Here is a 25066-nt window from a genome sequence, read left to right as displayed (position 1 = left end):
ATGTATGCACCCACATAAACACTGCAAAAGATGTGAACAACAGTAACAACTCCATGGGGAATATTTCTTCAAAAGTCTCATATAAATAATACATCACATTATGATATTAAAAATCATAATCCATAAAAACAAAAATTGAGGGTTGGAGAGATGATTCAATGGTTAAGATCACTAGCAGCTCTCCAGAAGTCCTGAATTCAATTGCCAGCAACCACATGGTGGCTCACAACCATCTATAATGCTATCTGATGCCCTCTTCTGGCATGCAGGCATACATTCAGACAGAGCATTCATACCTAAGAAAATACATAAAAAATTTAAAATAAAAATTGGTAAAATAACCATCATAAAAATATAAAGCATTTTACTTCCTGTGAATGGCTGTTAAAAGAATGAAAATATAGAGCCAGGCAGTGGTGGCACACGCCTTTAATCCCAGCACTCGGGAGGCAGAGGCAGGCGGATCTCTGAGTTCGAGGCCAGCCTGGTCTACAAGAGTTAGTTCCAGGACAGGCTCTAGAAACTACAGAGAAACCCTGTCTCGAAAAACAAAACAAAACAAAAAAAGAATGAAAATATAAATTGCAAATTAGGAGAAAATATCTTCAAATTACTTATCCAACCAGAGGACTTGTTTCTAGAGTCTATAAAGAACTCTAAAATTTCAGCAAGGAAAAAGGAAATTTTCCAATGAGAACATAGAAAAAAGACAGACACCTCTGTACAGACTTCATCTAAGAGGATATATAGATAACAAATAAAAGAAATGTGGGACATCATTAACAATTATTAAATTAATTAAATTTAATTATTATTAAAATAATAATGCAAACTAAGACTATAGTAAGATACCACTACATACTTAGTAGAATATCAAAAAACAAAACATAGTGGCATTATTGCTCGCTGAGAAGTATATATAGAAGCTACATTTCGCACATATGGCTGGAGGAAGTTTAGGCTAATACAGCTACGCTGAAAAATAATTTGATAAATTATTTTTAAAACTTCAAACTGTGTGACCCAGAAGCTACACCATTGGACACATCCTCCAAAAAGTTAAGAATTTATTTTCATGCATAAATGTGTGTTCAAATGTCCATAGTGACTTTATTTATAATAACCAAATACTAGAAACTGACCAAATGTCCTTCACTGGGTGAACACTTACACAAATTGTGGTGAATCTGTGCAATAGAATATTCTGAACAACATAATGATTTAATGAGCCCAAGTGTAAAAGCCAATTTCCAGAGGATTCAATTCCTGTAATAATAGGGAACCAAGTTCTAGAGATGGTGGTAGTCACTGCTTAGGGAGTAGATGGGGAGAAAGCGTGAGAATGGGTATAAGCAGACAGTTTGAGAGAGTCTTGTAGTGATATGATTCAGTATCTTGATGTGGTAACAGTTACCCACTACATACATGGTTATTTCTTTTCAAGACAGGGTTTCTCTGTCTAACAGTCCTAGATGTCCTGGAACTAGTTCTGTAGACTAGGTTGGTGTTGTAAGAAGGCCGCTACTTAGTTCCCGGCTGCTTAACCCTGAAATAATCACACAGAAACTATATTATATAAAACACTGGTTGGCCCATTAGCTTTAGCTTCTTATTTGCTAACACTTATATCTTAATTTAATCAATTTCTAGTAATCTGTGTGTTACCACGTGGCTGTGGCTTACTGGCTACAGTTCTGTCCAGCTCCAGTGGGGCTTCTCTTTAACTCCTCCTACTTTCTCCCAGCATTCCATTTAGTCCCCCCAAGCTCTGTTTCCCTATAGCTCTGCTATAGGCCCAAAGCAGTTCCTTTATTCATTAATGTTAATAACAGCATATAGAGGGAACTCCCACATCAGGCTGGCCTCAAACTCTCAGAGATCTGCTTGCCTTCACCTCCCAAGTGCTGGGATTAAAGGAAAGTGCCACCACTACTCAGCTCACATGGTTAAATTTTATAGAAACACACACACACACACACACACACTACTCATATCACTGGTAAAATCTGAATAAGTTGGTGGACTGTATGTATCAATGTCAATATTCTGCTTTTGTTATTGTATTGTAATTATACAAGATATCTGGGGGAACTGGGTGAAGGACGACTGGGATTTCCCTGCATACTTATTATTTGTGAGTCCATAAACATTTCATTTTAAACTCAACAGTAACTTTTCTGAATGATGTGTGTTTTGCTTTGTATATAAAAGTGAATTCCTATTTAGTCATATCTGTGCAGTTTTGTCCTTAAAGCTGTAAATATATAGTAGTATATAAATAAAAATTAGCAGAGCCCATGACATAAAGATTTTTAATTCTCACATGCAGAGGTATCAAAGAGTGAATATATGTGCTCCAGGATTGGATTTGGAGTTTCTTGGGGGTAGAATCATTGATATGTTGTGGGAAATAGACCCTAAAAAGTGACCTCCAGTGATTTTTTTTTAACCTCCTAGTATTTACTCCTTTGTATAATCCCTTTAAAACAGAGTAATCTGAGTCTGTGACTCTGTTTTTTATTCAACACAACATGGGATATCACTTCAATGATAATGTTGCTAGCAAGTAAGCTAGCCAGACTCTTTCCACTTAATTAGCTTTATAGATAAACAACCAATGAGATAAGTCATTTTGGGGACGCCATATAGCAAGAAACTGTGGGTAACATACATTGTGAGCAGGACTTCCCATCATGTAACTGAAGTCTTGTGCTGAAAACCACAAGAAACTGAATTCTCCCAACAACTTGAGAAAGCTTGGAAGTAGGCAGTCCCACAGCCCCACCATTGATGAGACCTCAGTCTTGTCAGGCATTTAGTCCACAGTATAATGAGCGCCTGAAGTAGATGATTCACCCATGCTGGACTTCTAACCTACAGAAACTGGGGGGGGGGGTAACAAATGGAAGTTAAGGCTCCATTGGCAGTAACACGTTACTCAGCAATGGAAACCTGTACATCAGTCCTCTGTAGAGCCCTACCTAGAACGGAGGCCATAATCCACACAGACTACTAGAACCCATCTCATCAGTTTGAGAAAGAAGAAAAGTCAAAAGGAATAGCTCAACACTTTTTTGGTGATCATATATCCTGACATAATGCCTTTTCGTTTTCATAGACATGACTAAGACCACAGTTAAACTGTAATGGAGCAATGGGACTGTTTTTCAAGATTTTGTGGTAATTGGTTCACAATTGTGCTATGACTAGTGATAATACATTTCTACTTAACCTGTAAAATGTCTTGCACATTCGTTGAAATATAGTTATGTAAGATTGAGTGACTTCATATTTAATTAAGAAAATAGATATTATTCAATGTTATATGTAAGCAGAATACCCAAACTTGAGCATAAGGACTGTTGGAAATTGAAAAATGTCCACTTCACACATGTTCTCTCCTCCAAACAACCTTGTATCCACCCTAATTTCAAGACACCAATCAGCATGCTCCTTGTCTCTGAATATACTATTTAGAAGATGCGTTTATGTGACACTCAGGAAATTGAAATAGATCGAAAGGATCCCGAGGTACCTTTGCATCCTTGACTGAGAATGTAATATGTCTATGTTCGGTGCATATTTCGAGGTCGGAAGGACTGTCCTCATTCACACCACCTCAAGGTTTATGAGGTTTTCAGTTCCTCTTTCTCTTGGCATTTTTAAAATTATGTAAATTGCTACTCTTCAGCAAAAACTAGTTCAGTCAGTAATGAGTCTGAACAAGAGTCTCACCATGTCACCAGATAAGAGAAACTGAAGAAAGCCATGAGAATTGTAGGCAGACAGAGTGTCCTTCTAACCATTCTTTCTGTAATAACCAGGGAAAGTTCATTGGCATAGGCTATGCCTGTCCTCCCTGCACTAACTCCCTAAATTCAAAATCATTTTGGTTTTGCACTGCTCTTGTGTTAAATCAGCAGAATTTTAGGTGTACCTGGCAGAATTCAGAGCAAAGTAGAATGAACAGTTTCGTTATCTGCAGCAAAGATAAAATGATGAAATTTTTAAGAAAGAAAAAAAATCGGGTTACAGATATAGCTCAGTTGTAGAGCACTCCCCTCACATGCATGAGATCCTGGGTTTAAATTCTAGTACTATATAAAAAAAGGAATTAAAAACTTAAAAGAAAAAATTGTAAGGACTAAATATGTTGTCTGTCCGTATTGCTGTGATTGAGGAGATGGATTTTTGAAGGCATAGTTCACTGAAACTCTCTTAAGACCTCCACATCCTCATAGTAAGAGAAGAACATGCATTCACCAATTCCCAGTGTAGAACTGTGCATTTCGATTTTCCCAAAGCCCATGAGTGACAAGGAAGAACACAAAAGAGTTTGGGGCCTGAACATCAGCTCAGGGCTAGAGCATCTGCCTATCAAGCATAAGAGCTTGGGTTCAACCCTTAGCACTGCATATAAATGAGAGTACAAGTTCTCGCAAGCGTTCTATGTTGATTTAGTATAAATATACGACGGAAGTTGTTTTGTAGATGCAGGTTTCTGGGATCTGCCCAGCAACATCGCAGATAAACCTTACTCTTCAAGCAGTGCTCTGTGTGAGAAAGTGGTTCTTGTGACGATGTCTACCCTCTCTGCATTTAACTAGTTTTAAGTTCTCAAGGTCAGGCTTTTATGTCTAAAAATATGGATACCTTCCCGTATAATTGGCCAGGAATCAGAATCTACCGTGAGGATAATTCGTACTAGGTAAATGGCGGTGGTGCTTTACTCTGGTCAGATTTTATCAGTCCTTGAGTCTGTGTTTCCCCTAGCTATGGATAAAGGCATACAATAGAGAAGGGTGTTTTCAAATCAAGCAGCCTTTCAGGTCTTTGAAATTTTTCTTTTTGTTTTTAATACAAACACTGGAGAGCATTCCATTTGAAATGTCTATGCTCTACATCTAAAGAGACACAAACACTTGTGTTCACTAACTGTTCCAACACAGCTTTCTCAAACCTACCATCCTTTCAACTTACCTTCAATATTTGTACCTAAATAGATATTCTCCTGCTGTTGGAGGTTCTCCTTTTCCTAACAGCCTCACATATGCCAGCAGATGAGGGTCTTTATGGAGACAGCAGACACAAACCCGTTTACAGACTTCAATTAGGGTTTCTATTTGTACTCTTTGCTTCTTTACCCAGCAGTGCTTGTTCTTCTACTTGTGAAAAGTAAAGAATCTCTGCTTCCATGGGCTAAATTCATAAAATCCCAAAGTAGTGCAATCTCTGGTTTTCTACAGACCCACTGATCCTGTACTTGTCACATATAAGTTACACTCCCAGACTTAGAACAAAACACGGATACTGCATGGACCAGCAAGGCCCTGCATTAGCCTCGCATAAAGCTGTACTTGTGTTGTGATTCCAGCTCCAGAAATGAACCTTCTTCATCACAGAAGGAAGGAAGCACATATTACATGCCTATCCTCACTGTCCACAGTTTGAGGCCTGACCTTCAGCCTTATTAGCACTGAATGTCATTATACTTGGTTTTTAACAGATTGAAAATGCCGAGGCTTATAAGCTAGATGACACCTAGTGATGCGCTGCAGGTACTGTAAGTGATGCGCTGCAGGTACTGTAAGTGATGCGCTGCAGGTACTGTAAGTGATGCGCTGCAGGTACTGTAAGGGTTAAACAATCCAGACTTCTCAGAGGCCAAAATCTACATTCCTTTTTACTAATACTGAATTTGTTTTGCCTAAATATGTGCTTGGATATATGAAAATATTCAGGTGTGTCCTGCAACAGTTACGGCTTTTAAGGGCCAGTTGATAAGAACTAGATTCCTGGACACTTGAAAATACCCCTTTTTTCATTGTCTTCCCTGCACGTGATTTTCCCCATTCAATTTAACTTTACAAACATTCATTAAGCGTCTCCTCTGGGTAAGTGGTCACACTGTAGGTACTGTTCCTGTCAGATGTACCTTAGCTATACCCTAGAGTGGGATTTGCCCAGAGAATTGCATGCTGACTTTGCCATCTAAACCCGCTCAATTTTGACATAATTTGAGTCCTGGGATAAGGGACTATGCACAAAGTCTTAAATTTGATATGAAGGCATTTTGTGTAGTATTTTTTTCTGTTATATTTTAGCTTCCCTTGATAAATCAAATTTCAAATTTCCATAAACTTTTGAACAGTTCCTTTCAAGGAGATGGCAGCTTGAGAAAGTGATATAATTTGTTTATATTGTATGTTACTTCAAGCATCAAACTCCATACAAATGTTACTATACAAATGTTACTATACAAATGGCAAATGAGCTCACAGTAAACGCTCTTTTTTAAAATTGATTTTATTGAGCTCTACATTTTTCTCTGCTCCTCTCCCTTCTTCTCCCTTCCTCTCCCTTCCCATTTTACCCTCTCCCATGGTCCCATACTCCCAATTTACTCAGGAGGTCTTGTCTTTTCTATTTCCCATGTAGATTAGATCCAGGTATGTCTCTCTTAGTGTCCTCATTATTGTCTAGGTTCTCTGGGATTGTGAATTGTAGGCTGGCTTTCTTTGCTTTATGTCTAAAGGCCACTTATGAGTGAGTACATATGATAATTGTCTTTCTGGGTCTCAGTTACCTCACTCAATATGATGTTTTCTAGCTTCATTCATGTGCCTGCAGATTTCAAGATGTCATTATTTTTTCTGCTGTATAGTACTCCATTGTGTAAACGTACCACATTTTCCTTATCCATTCTTTCATTGAAGGACATTTAGGTTGTTTCCCAGTTCTGGCTATGACAAACAATGCTGCTATGAACATAGTTGAGCACATGTCCTTGTGGCACAATTGAGCACCCTTTGGGTATATACCCAAAAGTGGTATTCTGGGTCTTGAGACAGGTTGTTTCCTAATTTTCTGAGAAATAACCATACTGATATCCAAAGAGGTTGTATTAGCTTACACGCCCATCAGCAATGCAGGAGTGTTCCCTTTACCCCACATCCTCTCCAGCATAAGTTGTCTTCAGTGTTTTTGATTTTGGCCATTCTCTCAGGTGTAAGATGGAATCTCAGAGTTGTTTTGATTTATAATTCTCTGATGGCTAAGGATGTTGAGCATTTCCTTAAGTGTCTTTCGGCCATTTTAGATTCCTCTGTTGAGAGTTATCTGTTTAGGTCTACACCCTGTTTTTTTATTGGATTAATTGGTTTTTTGATGATTAATTTTTTGATTTCTTTGTATATTTTGGAGATCGGACCTCTGTTTGGTATGGGTTGGTGAAGATCTTTTCCCATTCTGTATGCTGCCGTTTTGTCTTGACGGTGTCCTTTGCTTTACAGAAGTTTCTCAGTTTGAGGAGGTCCAATTTATTAATTGTTTCTCTCAGTATCTGTGTTGCTGGGGTTCTATTTAGGAAGTGGTCTCCTATGCCAGTGCATTCCAGTTTACTTCCCACTTTCTCCTCCATGAGGTTCAGTCACACTAATTTCTTGTAGTTTCCCAAACTATCCACGCTCTCACCTGTAAACTGATCTTCAGTTTTCAGAAGAGAGGCATTGGCTGCAGCATGGAATGTCAAGAAATTCGTGTAGGCTTTGGACTCAGGCAGGCTTGAGTTCAGACTCCTCACTCTTTGGAACAGTGTATGATCTTTCTGAAGTGAGTCCACCATGCTATGAGTCCCCATGCCTTGTCTGTAATAGAAGAGAGATAACATTGCCTTTCTGTGTTGTGTTAGCACTAATGAATACAGAGTACCTAGCTGGATATTTCAAAAAAGATGCAGATGTCAGATGCAGTTAGAACAGTACTTTTATTTACATGAATAAAGAGATAAAAGGGACAGTAAGGGCACAGCTGAGTATCTGTGTGTCTCCATGCATTAAGGTTTTTTTTTTCTGTGCACATTGTCATTAGTGAGTTTGTTTCAAACTGGACTCTCCCTTGCCCCCTCCATTTCTTAAACGCTGTTCCCAATTAAAGTCCCCCCCCCTCTACCAGATCAAAATTGCCAACTGTTTATTTTGTGTGTGCACGAGATTCAGTTCTTCAGATTGCAGCTGATAACAACCCTCTTCCCATTTTCAGTGGCTGCTGCTTTGTCCCAAGCCACTTGGACCAGAGAGCTGCACACATTGATCAGGGTATAATGCAAGCACCAACCAAATGATGGTGTAGAGATTGTTCCAGGACAGTGGGAACCCTATGCATCACTGGTAGGGGAATGAACATCTCTTGCCATCTACAAGTCTGTGAGTGTTTGCTGCCAACCCCAGCTAAGCCTCCCATGGAATAGAAATGTCCTATTCTTGTTTCTTTGCTTTGCTTCTTTCCCTCTTTCCAGCTCTTTTTGTGATCTAGTTCTACTGGTTCTCCCTCCCCTGTCCTCTTTCCTCCCTTAGTAGTTTATTTGTACTTTTCTGGTCACCATTTTTTTTTTTTTTGGATAGGTTATCACGAGTTGAATAGCACAAAATTCAGATAGCAGTCAGCCTTGCTTTAAGGCCTTAGCAATGGGGATTTGATCATTGTGGCCAGTGACTATTTAGGAACAGCCTTATTCTCTTAAATACAGCCTGGCTAGAGAGCAGTGGGGGTGATTTCACAAGGTGTTTGCCCACGGGGAGATGTTTTGAGAAAGTTGCCGATCTGGATAGTGTATCATAACCTGTGAAAGGGGGAGCAGCAAGTCTTAGGGTCAAGCCTCAGAAGCAGCTGTGAGAAGTGGCTCCTGGGAGAAGCTGTAGCAGGGAGACAAGCACGCCAATATGTTTCAGTAAGAGCCTTCTGGAATGGTTTTGTGCATCAGTTGCATGACCATGTTATTTTGAAAATGTTATGAGGAGTCATTCAAATCCCACAAATATTTCCTCTTGGGTCCAGCATGGCATGATGTTCATTAACCAGAGGATGTCTGCCGGTGGCCCATCGGATTGCCTCCTACTTCTGACCAGCAGTGAAGGCAGAGGAGTCCATTACAGAGCGGCAAGAAAGTAGAGATCAGCTTCTGATTCCTTTCTGATTGCTCGTTAAAATAGGTAAAAAGAAAGCGCACAAAAATCTGGAGATGAAGTAAAAAGAGACTTGTACCATTTTATCAAATGATCCTATGTACATCACTTCCATGAGTCATGTTTATCTAAAAACAAAAGTTAATAATATTTCTTGCCTTGCTTATCCCCTAAAGTTGACTTCAGAATCAAATAATGGTCTTCAAGATCAGCTTACGAAATGTTATGTAAGTTAAATAATGATTACTTAATTACTTTAGCTTTTTGTGCTATGATTTTCTGATAATATAAAATAAAGACGTCAAATCTTTTTTTCTTAAAATTACTTTTATTTTTTGAAATTAAAATATAATTACATCATTTCTCCCTTTCTCCCTCCCTACAGTCCCTCCCGTAATAACCTTCCCCCTTTCTCTCTCAAATTCAGGACCATTTTTAATTTTTTTTATTAAAAATTTCTGCCTCCTCCCCGCCTCCCATTTCCCTCTGCCTCCCCCAACTCCCCTCCCCTCCCTCTCCAGTCCGAAGAGCAGTAAGGGTTCCCTGCCCTGTGGGAAGTCCACGGTCCTCCCCCCTCCATCCAGGTCTAGGAAGGTGAGCATCCAAACGGGCTAGGGCCCCCCCAAAGCCAGTACATGGAGTAGGATCAAAACCCAGTGCCATTGTCCTTGGCTTCTCAGCAGCCCTCATTGTCCGCCATGTTCAGGGAGTCCAGTTTTATCCCATGCTTTTTTGGTCCCAGTTCAGCTGGCCTTGGTGAGCTCCCATTAGATCAGCCCCACCATCTCAGTGGGTGGGTGCACCACTCGCGGTCCTGACTTCCTTGTTCATGTTCTCCCTCCTTCTGCTCCTCATTTGGACTTGAGAGGGACAGCTTCTTTTTCTAGAGACTTTTGCTTTTATTACCTAGTCAGTAATTTATCTGGAACCAAGGCCCATAACCAATTTTTCTTTGACACATCAATAACCATTGCCCTTCCCCCTTTCCTCCCCAGGTTTAGTGGTCTGTAGAACTGCTAAACTGTCTGTAAGGCAAATTTGTTCATGCAGGGTCGGTCAGTCTTCTTAAAGGTAGCAAGACTATCCAACAGCTTCAGGGATTGAGCAGAGGATACTTTCATGTACCACACCCCAGCGCAGTCCTACCTTTGAGCTGCCCCTAAATTTGATTCTATTCTCTCCCAAACCGATGAGGTGTAGAACAAAGTGTCTCCTTCATAACTCAGTCTCTCTTGCACCCTCTCTCTTTCCCTCCCCTTTCCTCCTCCACCACCTCCCAGTTTAAGAAGTCACACACAAACACTAGTATATTCACCAATTTCCCCTTTCCTAGACTACCAGTGCCAAAAGAAGCAAGTAGACTCAAAACGGCTTAGCACCCGATTGTGTCTGCCTGATTCATAATTATTTTCTGTGCCATACATTAAGGCTAAGAACATCCTGAAATCCAAATATCCCCTCTTTATTATCTAATCAGTTGAGTAGCTGATGGGACCAGTTTAGTAATAAGGCAATCTTCCCAAATCAGAAGTAAGCATTTACTTCCCAAGAACCTGTGGCTAGGTGATATGACTTACCACCTCCACATTCTGAGAGACATTTAACGCCATAGTTGGACAAATTGGAGCCCAGCCAGAACAGAAATCGAATTTTCAGTGTTCTACTGTTTGAATGAGTTGTAACTAGATGAACCAATATTTGCAAAGGTTCTTTTTGGTCTTGGGTTGAGAGCACATCAAAAATATCTTAGATATTTACTATACCTATTAGAAGCAAAAGTCTGTAGATTTAGGAATTCCCAATTGGTCTAGCATGTTGTTACAAGGTGAAACTTGAAAATAGATGAAGAATTGGGGACTATGGCATTTTAGTTACCTGACCAAAGGACTGTTTCCTTTTTATTCCGTTTGTGAAATCATTTGTAGACCCTGATCTTTTTCAAGAAATTTAACTACACTCTTTGCAAGAATTGCTGGTCCATTCTTTCCCCCTCAATAGAAAAAGAAGTGGGCTGAGGTGATCTTGAAGTTGGGCCTGACACCCGTCGTGATTACTATAATAGAAATATTTGATGGGGGACACACAAGTAGAGTCACACAGATCATGGGTCAACCGCAAACTCTGATATCCACTCTGACTCAGAACTGCTTGTTGACTTCTTTGAGTCTCAGCTATCCTTCCCCTTCATCAGACGCTTCCTACTTTCACCTTCAATGAAATACTGCCAGCAAAGCCAGGGGGAAAGAGGTGCTTGTTGGCGAGAATCAACTCTTTCTGTGGATGAGAATGGTCAAACTGAAACTTGGGGGGGGGGGAGAATTTGTCTTTTCTTTCCTGCTTCTAATGAGACCATCACGTGAGTCTCAGGAGGACCCAGGGGTCTTAGACGACATGGTTGAGATAAAGAGGCCATATGACTTGCTACTGGCAGCTTACAATTTGAAAAGTTTGGGCAGAGAAAAATGATAGAAATTTCATCTTTGAAAGCTGATAATCAGGTGGAAGGGTGAAGGAGAAAGCAGTTAGAAGCAGATATTGCTTTGTCCTGTATTCTGGCCTCTCTGATCCTGGACAAGTTGAAGATCAAAGTCCAAAATATTCTGGTATTTTCCTTAGAGACTTTCTATGACCCTAGAACTCCCTTCTTTTCAGCAAGGAATCACTGCTGGAGCATCAAGGGCTCCTACTAAACTTTCACTTACATTACTACTTTCCCATCTTTTCCCAATTCTAAACTTTGAGTCTCCTCTCACAGCTTAAAAATGGTCTTCCTCCTCCCACGGGTAATCTTCACTCCTGTGTATTTCCAGACAAAGCTAATCTTCTCCACAAACCTCCAGGTCTCTAACCTAGTTCTCCCTCTGAGTAACATTCTTAAAGTCAAGCCATTTTTTTACTGGTCTTCTCTCCTTTGTTCCCATGATTCTCATTGAGTCCCTGAACTCTGCCCATGTTTCCGGAGGTCCTGTTAACAGGGAGCAAATGCAAGAGCTGTGGTTACACGAAACCCTCATTCACCTTAGAGAAGTTGTTAAAGAGCCCCAACACCTGAAAGAAGATGCCCTAAAGCCCAATCCAGGTTCTTCCATTCATTTACTATTTGATTGGGATTCATGCAGCCTCTCTTGGGTCCTGATTTTCTTTGCCTCCAACAGGTTAGGCTTATCAGGGAAAGTTAAAAGGTAGCTTTGTGGTGAGAGTAGACTTTGAGCTCTGCAGTTCAGCACTCAAGTCCCTATCCTGTCAACAAACCCATAGTAGTGAGATGGCTTAGCCAAGGGCCTAAGCCACTCCGCAACAAAACAATCATTAGCCCTTATCATTAACACAAGGGCACGCAGGTCTGGGGGGTTCTGCTGAGCTCTTCATTCTTCCCATTCTTCCCAGATCCAAGCCAATTATCAAAAGCCAAGGTACCACTTTCTGGACTTTGTTAACCAGCGGCCTGAATTGTTTATCACTTCCCCACCCCTTAAGCAATTAGGAGTGCTTGCCCTTCTTAGAAAACTCCAGTAATTAAACAAAAAGAAAAGAGGGACGAGCCAGAGATCTGAGGAGACTTACAAGCCAAGCTCGCCCTTCACGTGGTTCCTGTCACTGGATTCCCTGCTCACGATTTCATTTATCCCCCAACTTCTAAGTGTTGCAGCTTTAATACCCCAGTGGACTCATTTTTGTCACCAATCCTTGATATTCGTCTTACTGATGCTCTCATGTCAGGGAATGATACTTCTATGCAGAGAATTGTTTAAGGGTTGTTTAATGGAATAAGATCTGAAACCACTATTCATCACTAGTAAACCATATAAATAACATTCTATTTATACAATGAAATGTTATGCAATTGTAAAAAGAAACGAGGATGCAATGCATATACTGAGCTTGTAAGCCCCCCCCCCCATACATTAAATTTAGAAATCCAAGAAACATTATACTCAGAACACTATGAATTACACCAGGAATAAGACTAGATGAGTACCATACATTTCCACGTGTTTATAAACTATCTTTTGAGTGATGTGCAAAGGACTAGTTAAAGTTTCTACCTGCTTAGGAAAACTAAATAAATATAACATCATCCTAGTCTTTTCTATATTTTACTGGCAAAGAATGAAATCAGGATGATCCTCAACATTTCTTCCTTAGCATAAAATGCAGCAGAAGTAGATTTTCTGTACTCTGTACAGTCCCAGGCAGTAGAAGTAGATTCACTGTGGTCTCCACAGTCCCAGGCAGCAGGAAGGGATGCCTTGTCAGTACTAGGATGATCAACATGTTTGTCTGTGGCTATCCTGAATATAGGGCTGCAACTCCTGGAAAAAAACAGGCAGCACGTCTCCCTGTTTCTCATCCCTCTGCTATAGCACTGAGCCAGCCTTTAACTAAAGATCTCAAAAGTGGTGTGAATAGAGCCTCAGCCTCACAATTCTCGCAGGGCACAAGTAACGCTGAGTGGCAGCTATATGCTCTGCAGGGTATCCTCATCTAACTGACAAGGAAAATGAGGCTCAGAGAGGTTAAGTGATTTGCCCAAGGTCACACAGCTAGTAAGTGCTGGAGCCAGTCTGTCTGACTCCTGCCCCGTCAACAAGACCCTGGGGAATGTAAAGCTTTCAGAGAATCACTGGATCTGGCCTTTCTTAAAGCCCTAAAGCACCCAGAGTTGCATTTTAACTAAATCAAACACTGTTGCTCTGAATCAACTCTGGCAGGGCCATGTTGAGAAACGCATTTCTTCCCATTACCCCCACCCCCAAAACAAAGAGAATAGACGTTCTAGGTTTGGAGACCGAAGGAGACAATAAGATTGCTTCTGAAGCTGTCCTCCTAGTGAGAGTCCGGCTCTTATTTGGGGAGTCATCATCTATCAACTCAAGCCAGCCTCCTTCCCAAGAGCAAGGCGAGCAACCAGAAGAGTAGCTAGCTACTAACAGGTACTGCTGCGTGGCGTGATGGATGTTTGCCTACTGTTTGATTGGGCGGGTGTGCAATTCAATTTGGCTAGGTAATAGGGGCTCATTTTTACGAGGAAAGGGTAAATAATTCCCCCAGAGCCTCAGAAGCCAGAGCAAAAGAGACTCAGCAGCTAGCAGAAGCTTTGGGGACTTGGGAGGAAGATAAGAAAAGGTCATGGCCACAGCTGTGCTTGCACTTTCTCAATTAAGCAACGGGCAGCAGTTAATTGCCTGTCGGTAATCAGGACCCCATTGAGGTATTTTAGATGTTTTCTAAATATGGAGCAAAAGGAATGCTCTCCATTGGTATTGACAATTAATTTATATGCGCCGAGTCTTTGAGAGTATGAGGAAGAAAAGCTCCCTGTGCCTGGGTGTGGGAGTTTCTAGAAGTAATGCATTTAGGGCTTGGCTTACCAGACAAGATCCAAAATGAAGTGAAGCTAAGTTTCCCAATACAGGCCCTGCTTACCTGGGCTTCGGAATCCTGCACTCTAGGGATTTGAGTGAAACTTAGTGCATTTGTGCTGACTGAACTGTGGGGCTATAGATGTACCAACAGCCAAAATAATCCCCCTACAGTGCAGTCCGCCGTGAGTTATCTAGGTTTTAATGTTACAGCTGGCAGGAAAGACTAGGAGGCCTGGCTGCTGTGCACTCAGGTCAAGAAGCGTCACGTGGTGGGTGATGGGCCTTGTCGGTAAGTATGAGGACCTCTTTAACCCTAGCGTCTGCCTACTTGGTACAGCACAGATATTCACAACAGGAATGTGACAGATTAGACAAGGAGGATTATGACTATGCTCCATTTTATGAAATCAGTGATGGCTCTGTAAATATGGTCATAAAGAAGATTTTGTTACTTCCTGTCCCAGTCCTTTGTTCCTTTTGTAAGTACCTTATAAATGTGTTTTTCTGACAACAATTTCAGTCCCAGGATGCTACAATCTCAAAAAGTTTACAAAGCAGAATAGTATTAACAAGAAAACTGCCAACTTATTTGATGATGTTTTAAGAAGAAAAATACCTTGATAAATCATTTAAACAAAGTGTGGAAAAATATTTTCAGTAAAAAGTAACAAAGAAACTAAGTTCATAGATTTTTTTCCCCATACGGCGGAATTAGGCTAGACATTGTTACATAAATATGACTTCTAATTACTCTTTCAGTCACCCTTGGATTGTTATTTTTTTTTAAAAAAGCAGACCTTCCTTCACGCTCACCATGGAACATTGTGTCTCTAGAATGATAAGGATGGCTAGTTGCCCCTTGCGGGAAGCTCATTAGCGCAGATCTGCTAATGACTCTTCAGAGCTGTTCACAGAACACAATCTAATTCTCAGCTATCTGTGGTCATGTCTTTTGGGGCAAAGTTTAGTGGGGGTTGGGTGGGGTTTGTGCTCACTCTGTCGTATACGTACTAATTAACCAGGCCTTCTCACTTTCCTTGTCAGAGGGAGACAAAGCAGAGTCCAGCAACCATTTATAATTGCAGGTTGAGAAAAGTAGTGGAGAATGTCCCAGCCTTCAGGTTTGCTGTCTGGCAGTAACAGACAGCACAGTGCCTAGCTGCCCTGAGAGGGCAGTGAGGTGTGTGGTCTGCAAATGGCCCATGGCTGAGAAGCACTGGGGAGTTCTCCTGGGGCCTAGGTAGAGCTCACCCCTGACCACATCTCTCTGAAGGCTAGCTTTGCCTCTCCTCATTTCCTCACCGGCCTTTTGTTCAGTTTAGTGCCCCCAAACAGGCAAAGCCATTTTCAATGCATGGATCTCATTGGCTTGTAGAAATCCAATGAAATTTGCTTCTACCTGTTCTATCGTCTTGAGGTTGCCTTAAAAAATATGCAGCAGTTTATTTTAAAGCAATGATTGGGTTAGTATGGTAAGCTTCTCTGAAAGGGAACAGAGTTTGCAAGGAAAAGGACCGTGGCCACTTTTAGTTCTTAGACATCCAGGTTTGGGTATTCATATACGTTCAACAGCTGATGAGCTAGAGCCTGTATTTAGACAGTCAGTAAGAAATCCTTACTGAGACATTATCTCTACTGTACATAAATTACGTTGACATTATCTGCCTCCAACTTGGTAACGTGTGTCTTACATGAATGGACTCCTTATCCATGCGCTCTAAACTTACTGTAACCCCTCTGAAGTGCTAGCAGCCGTAATTCAGATACTATGAACTCTTTGCCTGGCAGCTAGCCATAGCTTGCAAACTGTTTTCTTTGCCTTAAAAAGTTTTTTTTCCCATTATCTGCTTACATTGAGAAATTGCAAAACGTCATATAATAAATCAGGGCTTGAAATTATGAACAAAGCTTCTATAAAAATTGTGTGCAGATTTGCAACATTTTAAGTTTTCAGCGAACTAGGTATATATTTCAAGGATTGCAATTGTTCGATCATACTTTGATTTACAAGAAACTGACAATCTGTCTTACAGAGTTCCTATAGCATTTTACATTCTTAACCAAAAAATGAATCAGAGTTCTTACAACTGCACATCCTTAGCACTATTTGATGTTATTGGTATTCTGAACTTTAGCCATTCTAGTCCATATGTAGTATATGTAGAGATAAAATTTAAAGTTATTTTCTTCATGCTTGCTGAATAAGATTACACTATACATCCTAACTTACCAGGATCCATTTTTGATTTCTGATTTATAGTGATATCTACTATATATGACATGGAGAAACTTTACTCCTGCATAGACTTGGTAGCACTAATGTCTCCTTAATAGTGGAGCTTGGCTGAGTTGACTAATAGTCTCTCAAGTTGGGATTGCATGTTGGGTTATTAAGGTGGAGATATGGCTCACAATTAAGAGTACTTTATCCAGAGGAGCCAAATCCACTTCCCAGCACTAACATAGGCTCCGGAGTAACCACTGTATTCAGGATGGTGTGCAAAGGGAAAGGATGTGGTATAAAGATAGATAAAATAAGAATTTGATAAAGATAATTATTTTTTCTTCTTGCTTATAGTTATATCATCAAATAGCTGGTGAATGCCTAAACTAAATATGAATTCTCTTGAGATATTATATGGCCAAGTTACAAAGTTAAAAAAAAATTCTAGGTTTAATAGCTCATTTTTAAAGTGAAGGTGTCTTTCAGAAGAGAAAGTAGATGTTTAGATACCTGGTCATCTCAGTTACAGGTCTTTAAATATAGAGGAAGGGAAAATATTCAATAGATTTACAGTACCACATGTAAATTCGCTCCTGTGGAACAGGCCTCAAGTCTAATCAGAAAGTGGATTGGTTAGCTGTGTAACCTTAATGCCACTACTGCACTAGCGGACACATTCTGCCATGCAGGTCAGTATTGTAGTATGCAGAGTCCTAGTGCTGGATTAGGCTTTTTCTCTCCACCAGCTTTCATAGCTCCTTTTAACAACATGTAAGCTCAGCAGCAGCGAGAGGAAGCGTGCATTTTCTGGCCACTTGAGGTTGATTTCTCTATGTCTTGCTTCCAAAGTGAATGAAGTCGTAAGCAATAGGGTCTTGCCATCTATTTAGGGTGCCTCTGGAGCCTCTTTGGCCATTAACTTGTAGGACAGCATCCAGTGCCTAGCACTGAGGCTTTCATTTAATAACCCGGGCCTTCTGGGAGTAATCATCGTCCACCCATGCAGGTTCCTTCTGCTTAGCCTCCTTTTGTATTGTTATGTTTGTGATTAACTTGTAAACTAGTGAATTTCTGTAAAGTTTCTTCAGATATCCTTAGTTTGGACAGCCCACCCTTTACCATCTTCTGTCAACAATTCCTCTATCCACATTCAAACTTTTAACCTCAAGAAATCTCCCCTCTCCTTCCTCTCTCTTGCAAGTGCTCTACACTGAGAAATATACCCTCCCGACACCTGTTTACATTAGAATCTCAAATTCAAATGCTGATGAGGTCACATGTGCCATCTGAAGATGGCAGCTGCTACGTGGCTCCAGCTAAGTGTTGCCATGCAAGAACGTAGGCCTACTTTTCCAGATGTTCTGCTTAAAATAAATAAAAAGAAGTAAGTACCTGCGTTTCTGGACATTTGTCTTTTAAACATTATCAATTAATTAAAATGTTTAGGATATACTAGTTAGGCTAAATAAAACACTCTGGCCACTTAATAGTAAATCCTCACTCTGATGAAGGTGATTTCATAGAAAAAAAGAAAAGAAAAGAAAGAGCCTTGATTTGGTGAATTTAATTGTCTGGCTCTTTGTCCCATAATTATAGGTTTGGTTTCCGATTAGTGTGAGTATTCCTGCAGTCTTTATGTCGGTTTGTTCTCTATAACGTAACCAAGAGTGTCTTCAGTGGTGAAAATGATAAGTAGTCTCTGTATCCGGTAGGATCAGTCTGTTGTGCAATAAGTGGAAAATCATCGGCCAGACCATGTGCTAAATAAAGAAAGTAATCAGAAGGTCATTGTCTTTTGGAGTCCTTTTCATGCTTGCTCCGTCACCAGTTCATGAATCCCCTGAAGGCCTTGATAAGGAATTTATATTTGCTTCTAAAAATATTAGTAAGCTATTGGAGGCTTGTGATCAGTGAAGAGACATAATCTAACTTAATATGCTAAGAAGAATCCTCAAGAAGAGCTGATGGGAAGGTTATCTCTAGGGCTACAACCTTGACAGTTAAGGAAAATCTACCTTTCTCGAACTTAGCCATTTCCACCGCTACTTGTACTTTCTCAGGATTGTCATTTTTATATTTATATACGCATGCTTTTCTTCTCTCTCCCCTCACCACAAATGGAGATGTTCTTCACTGCTTTTGAGTAATATATCCTAAGAAACTTGAAGGCTATGCCACTGTGAGCGCTTTATAGAAAAGAAAGCAATGCCTTTTCTGGTGGAACTAATTTCCTTGTGTTCTTGCCTGGCCTACAGGCTATTATTCATGAGCTAGGTAGCAGAGATAGAATTTTCCAGATAAGTAATTTTCCCATCTGAGAGAACAAATAAACAATCTTTCAAGTTCATCTAACTTATCTACTGCTATGCTTATGTCTTTCAGAAGATCCTGAAGGAAGGACCCCTGCTAAAGAACTGTAACTCCTTCAAGAGATGGAAGCTTAGATATTGTCTGGTTCAAGGACAGAGGCTCCTCTTTGCACACCACCCTTCGGTAATTATAGAATCCTTTCATCTGCATTAGTGGCTGGGTGCCAAGGAATGTGTGAGTGTGGAGAAGGTCATCAATAAAGGAGAAGTTGAAAGCATCTATTCTTCCTGTAATTAATCCCTTTGGACCAAATGAGTGGTGTATTTTTCCTTTCCCCTTTTCTATGTCTCTTCATTTTCGTGGATTCCCCAGTTAGTTTCTGTTTTGCTTTGTTTTTGTATTTTTTTTTCAAGACAGCGTTTCTCTGTAGCTTTTGGAGCCTGTCCTGGAACTAGCTGTGTAGATCAGGCTCGAACTCACAGAGATCTGCCTGCCTCTTCCTCCCGAGGGCTGGGGTTAAAGGCATGCGCCACCACCGCCTGGTCCTGGTTAGTTTCTGTATGCAGAGTGGCCTACAAAATTTGTGGGGCCCAGTGCAAAATGAAAATGCAGAACCCTTTACTCAAAAACCAGGAAAGATATCATTAATGATACTAACACAAAATGTTTCCTATTTATACTAAAATATAAAGCATTGGCTTATGGTGTTTTGATTTGGGATTTAATGTTATTCTAAAAAGATAATTTGTATAAAGTTTGCCATTTAATTTTCTTTCGTACCATTCCAGTTTTAAATGTAAATATAAGAGCATTTAACTTATAAAAGGAAGCACCATCATTATATAATTTGTGTTAGTAGCTCTTACATGCATGTGTATTTTGTTTTCAGCAGTATACAAAACAAGCTCTTTCTTTTCCACTTTTTTATATGTTCCCATTCTGCCAACACTTTCTGAGTAAATGGAAAAGGCACAGTGGTTTGCCCCAGCTTTCCTAGTCCTTCAGTGCCATCCTTTTCAGCATTAATGGTTTCATAATACAAGGACAGGCAAGGAATAAGAATGAATAGAATAGGGCTCCCTGGTTGCTTGTTTCTTAAAAACAAAAAACAAAAAACACTGCATTTGCTTCGTGTTTGTAGCAAGTTGTGGCTCCAACAGAACATCTGGACTGTTAGTACCCACAGCTGCTCAGTCATAGACATAGCATACTTTGTACTTGCCTTACCACCATGATGGGATTCACTGGAATTAGAAGTGCAGGCATATGATAATACAATTAGAATGACAAAACAGGAATGGACGTGTAGGTGACATAGGCTTCCCGTATTCGTGTCACAGCCCATGGTCTTATTGGGCTTTATTTACAAAACACAAACTCAAATGATCAGGGATTTAAAGGTGGTGATAGCAAACTTTAGACCAAATCCTAGGCCGTTCTGAGCATGGAGTCTTATATGCCAACAGAAGTTACATAGTGAGCAACTAGCCTTGTCTGTATGGACGGTACTGATGCTCTGCTGCTAGCTGAGCGGTCTCTACCGCATCAGATCTACTGGGAGACACAGGCTCCAGACTGGCTATGACAAGGACATAGTCAAAGGCTGCCACCCAATAAATTAGGTAGGGCTTGATAATATTTATACTGCAAATTGCCCAGGTAGGCTGTATTTTGTTATCTTATCCAGCACTAAGTTTATATTTGAGCAAGTCTGCTGAGCAGCCCAAGCCTTGCTCCAAGTCTACCGAAAAGTTTTTTGGAAAGTTGTGTTTCTATTTTGTTTGTTTTATGCTTGCCACATGCCTTGTCTACAGAAGTCATGTGACTGTATCAATCCTAGCCCTCAAGACAAATGGTTAGATCGTAACTGCCAAAAATGTTTGTCAGTGGATGTGTGTGTGTACCTTTTATGTCTGTTTGCCTAATTAGTCAGACGGCTTCTTACTGTTCTCCTTATCAATCTTCCAGTTTGCGCAGTTTGAAACACTTGACCTGTCGCAAGTCGTCTTGGCAGAAAGCAGCTGGACAAATCTTTGCCACGGTTTCTGTGTAAGTAAGATGGAGAATGGCTGGATGTGCATGGGCGGGGATAGCCAAGAAGTAGGGTCGTTCTGTTTGTTCCATTTTGGGGAACATTAGGGTTAACAAGTCTTCTTTGATTGCAAAATGCTATTATTTATCCAAATTTCCGCTAGCCTAATGATGGCGGGGACAGTGAGTACTAACCATGTTCCCCATTAAAGGCTGCTATAAAGCCAAGCTGACTTCAAGGGACAAGGGGCTTTTCATTATTATGGTATTCAATCAGTCTTCTTGGTAAAGGTGGTTTAGAAGTATCATTGGGGAGAGTTTCGAGAGACTGATAAGCCATAGGAAAAAATAGAATAACCAAGGTTCATGACATAATTTCCCCTGGCATGGTAGGTCATCCGCAGTAAAATCTAGTCCATGGTGAGGTTACGGATGAGAATACTTCTAAGAAAGCAGAAGTTTTCAGGGCTTAGTGTCCCTGGGTCGTTGTACTGCTTTGGTCATTCACGTATATCTAAACCGGAATAATCACTTGAAAGCATCAAGTCCACTAGCCCTGAATGCTCCTTCCCACCATCTCCAAAATTGTTTTTGCCAGCCCCATCAGTTGTTACATTAGGGTTCCGCTTGAGGCGAGGCTATCCTTTATCTTAGTCAAAGTGCAGGGCCTGCTGCACATCAGATCAACTAAGAACTGGATTGAAAACAAAGGAGTGACTGTGGTTATTCAATGTCCTAACCAGCTCCTATGCCTATCTGCCACAAAATCAAGCACTACCTGCAAAAGGAGACCAAAATTGCATGTTAGTGTGGTTAGCGCTAGCATCAGTTTGAGGCATTCATCATACAATAACAAGCAGTGCCCCCGAAGCAATGGCTGACATGATAGCCAATTGTATTCTCTCTTACTATCTGCAAAGAATACAAGCTCTGCTTCTGGCTGCATCATTGAGACTCTCAGCACTGAAGCAGTGAGGTGGCTCACCAGGCAAAAGAGTTTGCCATGAAAGCGCAATGATCTGAACTCAATCCCTGGATCCCGTTGAGGAAGGAGAGAACCAACTCCTAAAAATTGGCCTTCGCACATGGTCTTTGCCACACATACACCTACACTCACATACATACATGTGCACATCATGCACACACACAATGATAGATAGATAGATAGATAGATAGATAGATAGATAGATAGATAGGTAGGTAGGTAGATAGATAAAATATGACCTTCAGTGTGGCTTTGATACTATTCCTGGCAAGGTTCTTCCACTTATTTCTCCCTGCCAATGATAAAGGAAGAAGCTGGATTTTTTTGACATTTGGTATGGCGCACAAACAGCAAGAGAGGGACTCTATTGAAGTAAATACACTTCCCCTACTTTCCATAGAACAGCAGTGAGCAAGTAAACACTCTAGGCAAGCTCCTTTTAAAAATGGATGACCTGTAGCTTAGTGTTTAAGAGCATGGACTCAAGAGTCAAAGAATCTGCCTTCATTTTTAAACTTCTGGATGACTTTAGTTATTTAACTGCCCTTGTCTTCGTTTTCCTGGCTATGAAAGGGGAAGAAACATAATGTCCGTCTCATGGGACTGTAATAAAGACTGATTGAAAGAATTATTCCTAAAATGCATCAGAATAGTATTTGACACACATGAGGTGGCATTAGAGTATTTATTATTACTATTTTAATCATTACTGTCTTGAATAGTTCTGAGAGCAGCTGAGGTCTTATATTCAAGCAGTGGCTGGGACTATGCTTGGTACCTATGTCTAATTTTGTGGAGAATTTGCAGACTCGGGGCTGGGAGCTTTGTTGGTGAAAAGCAACTAATAATATGATGTTTTGTTTAGATTATCACACCACATCGAAAAGTCTCCCTGATTGCACCCAGTCGGGAAGACATGGAAGACTGGATTAACATCATAAAAACTGTCCAGCAGGGAGAAATCCATTCGGTAAGGCAACTGGTGGCGAATACACACAGCTCTTGGCAGAATGTGGAGTCTTAAGGGACTGCATTAGGGAAGTCGGTTCCCAAGCACAGAACTGCTCAACTGGGAGCAGAGACTAGCCAGCTGGGAAGTAGATAGATAGACAGCATTTGGAAACGTGTTGAGAACTACTCACACAAATAGGCAAACTTCAGTTGGGCTCAGACTCTGGTAAGCATGTAGCTTAGACTCCTCTGTATTGGTAGATATGTCATGTTACATCCAGTAAATGAAATCCATGACATGTATTTATGCAGTTAACTTAAACGTCCACAATTGTTAAGAAAGTTGCAATTAGCAGTTTTAATTCCTGTCTTCAGAAGAAGAATAATAACACTTCAGGAAAGTGAAGCTGAGAGAGAGGAAGGAATCAGATCAAGGAGAAAGAAGCACTCTCTTTAAAAAGAAATCAAGGCTATGTAATCCTCCCACTTCTGTTTTCTGTCTGTCACAAAAGAAATTTAAAAGTCAGGAGAAGGAGCTTATCCCCCACAGCTCATTGGGGGCCTTTTTCTCCTTCACTGTCTCTAAAATAATATTCAGACTGTGAGATCTGGCCTTGGCTAGCTCTTTTGTAAATCTACCATAATTATAATCTATGTAAGTTGCATGATGGAAAGGATCATGTCATTTATTTACTTAGAAAGATGTCTATATCATAGAGACATCAAGTAAATTTTTTGAATAAATATTACTGTAAATCGAAGGGAAATTTTGAAGTCAGTTTTGAGCGCGATTGATACAAAGTCCATCCATCCTAAAGCAAGATTCTTCTCTGAAAGTCTTAGCAATAGAGGAGCAAAATGAATATAGCCTTAAAAAAGTTAATTCAGAAGAAAATATAACCCCAAAAGATGCTTAATGTCTTAAATAACTAACAAAGATAGAGAATTGTTTTGGGTATTAAGGCCGGAGCAGTGTTCTCAGTAATAATGAAGTTTAGAAATTAAAAATAATGCCTTTAAGAAGAATCATCATTCCACACACTCTCAAGATAGTTTGGGTTTTTGACCACTTGATGCTCTCACTATACACTCAGCTGCTCATGACTATGATGGGGGTAGCATCGCAACATGACTGAGCTGGAGCCTTCAACATATCATGAAGCCTTCTTATAGGCCTACAATGTGTAGTGCTTAATTGAGAGTCATCCGCATAGCATCTGCTAATAGGCCTTTGTGTGACTTGGCATTTAGTATTTAACTGCTTTGCTCTTCTCCCTTTCCCGATGGAGTAATCTATCTCTTCTGTGGCATTGAGGGCAGCAGCAAAGAGTTATTCATTCATTACTGCTCATTCTTTCTCATTCTTGGGGAACAATGCCTTTCTCTTGGCTTACTTCTGTTCACACTGGAATGTTTCTGACATATCACGTCGTATTTTCAGTTTCACAAAAGGTCATGTAGGATATTTTGAATTTTAATTATTAGTTTAGGAATGCAAAAATCCCGGAGAAAAACCACCAGAAAATAGATGTGTCATTATTGACGCCATTGAATTCAACACCTGGCTATTGACAACCCGGCCCACACTAGAAAAGAAAAGAATAGTTTGCCTGCTCACTCTCTTGGCAGAACTGTATAAGGACCTAATTCAAATCTGTGGAGTTGCCTCAGGGACCTAAATATATTGAGGAACACTTTCAGCTGCTAGAGCACTCTGATTACGTTAGTATTTCATCTTGCTTGAAGCTTAAACAGGGAATGCTTTTCTTTTGTATGCACCTTATCTCTGATAGTCTTTTCTGTCTTCTGTTGCCAGCAGTGCCTGACATTTGTGGTGATGGTGACAAAAGGTTAATCATGGGTTTAGTGAGCTATTAAAGTAGTGACAAAGTGGTTGGATAAGCTATTGGAAACTATTCCATATATATTGTTCAGTTCTGGCGTCAAATGTGTTGGGAAAAAAGATAGAATTCTAGTTCCTGAGCCCAGTGAGTGTTTAGGTGGTTAGGGAGACAAGATATACACAAACATGCCAGTACTGAAGTTAGTTCTCAGATAAACAGATATTAAAGCAGTATAGAAATGCAGAAGAAGAATGGCTATGTATGTCTTCTGGGAAGAATTAGTAGAGAAGAAACTTGAGTCTGACCCTGAAAGATAAATGGAACTTAATTAGTGGCAAGGGTTTGGGTCACCAGGGAATCCTGGATATGGAAACTGCCATAAGAAAAAAAGA

General features: G+C 40.3%; 1 protein-coding gene across 1 annotated transcript in view; it reads left to right on the top strand.

Moving 5' to 3' along the window:
- Dgkk (diacylglycerol kinase kappa) overlaps positions 1-25066 on the top strand; it is a 119904-nt gene that overhangs the window by 30502 nt on the left and 64336 nt on the right. The window contains exons 3-5 of the mRNA XM_042054308.1: positions 18936-19046; positions 20832-20912; positions 22745-22849. Of these exons, the coding sequence (XP_041910242.1) occupies positions 18936-19046; positions 20832-20912; positions 22745-22849 (297 nt within the window). The remainder of the gene's footprint in view (positions 1-18935; positions 19047-20831; positions 20913-22744; positions 22850-25066) is intronic.

Source organism: Arvicola amphibius, chromosome X (assembly GCF_903992535.2).
Source record: "Arvicola amphibius chromosome X, mArvAmp1.2, whole genome shotgun sequence".
Classification (NCBI taxonomy): Eukaryota; Metazoa; Chordata; class Mammalia; order Rodentia; family Cricetidae; genus Arvicola; species Arvicola amphibius.
Note: the sequence above shows the minus strand (reverse complement) of the source record. Positions and strands in the feature narration are given on the sequence as shown.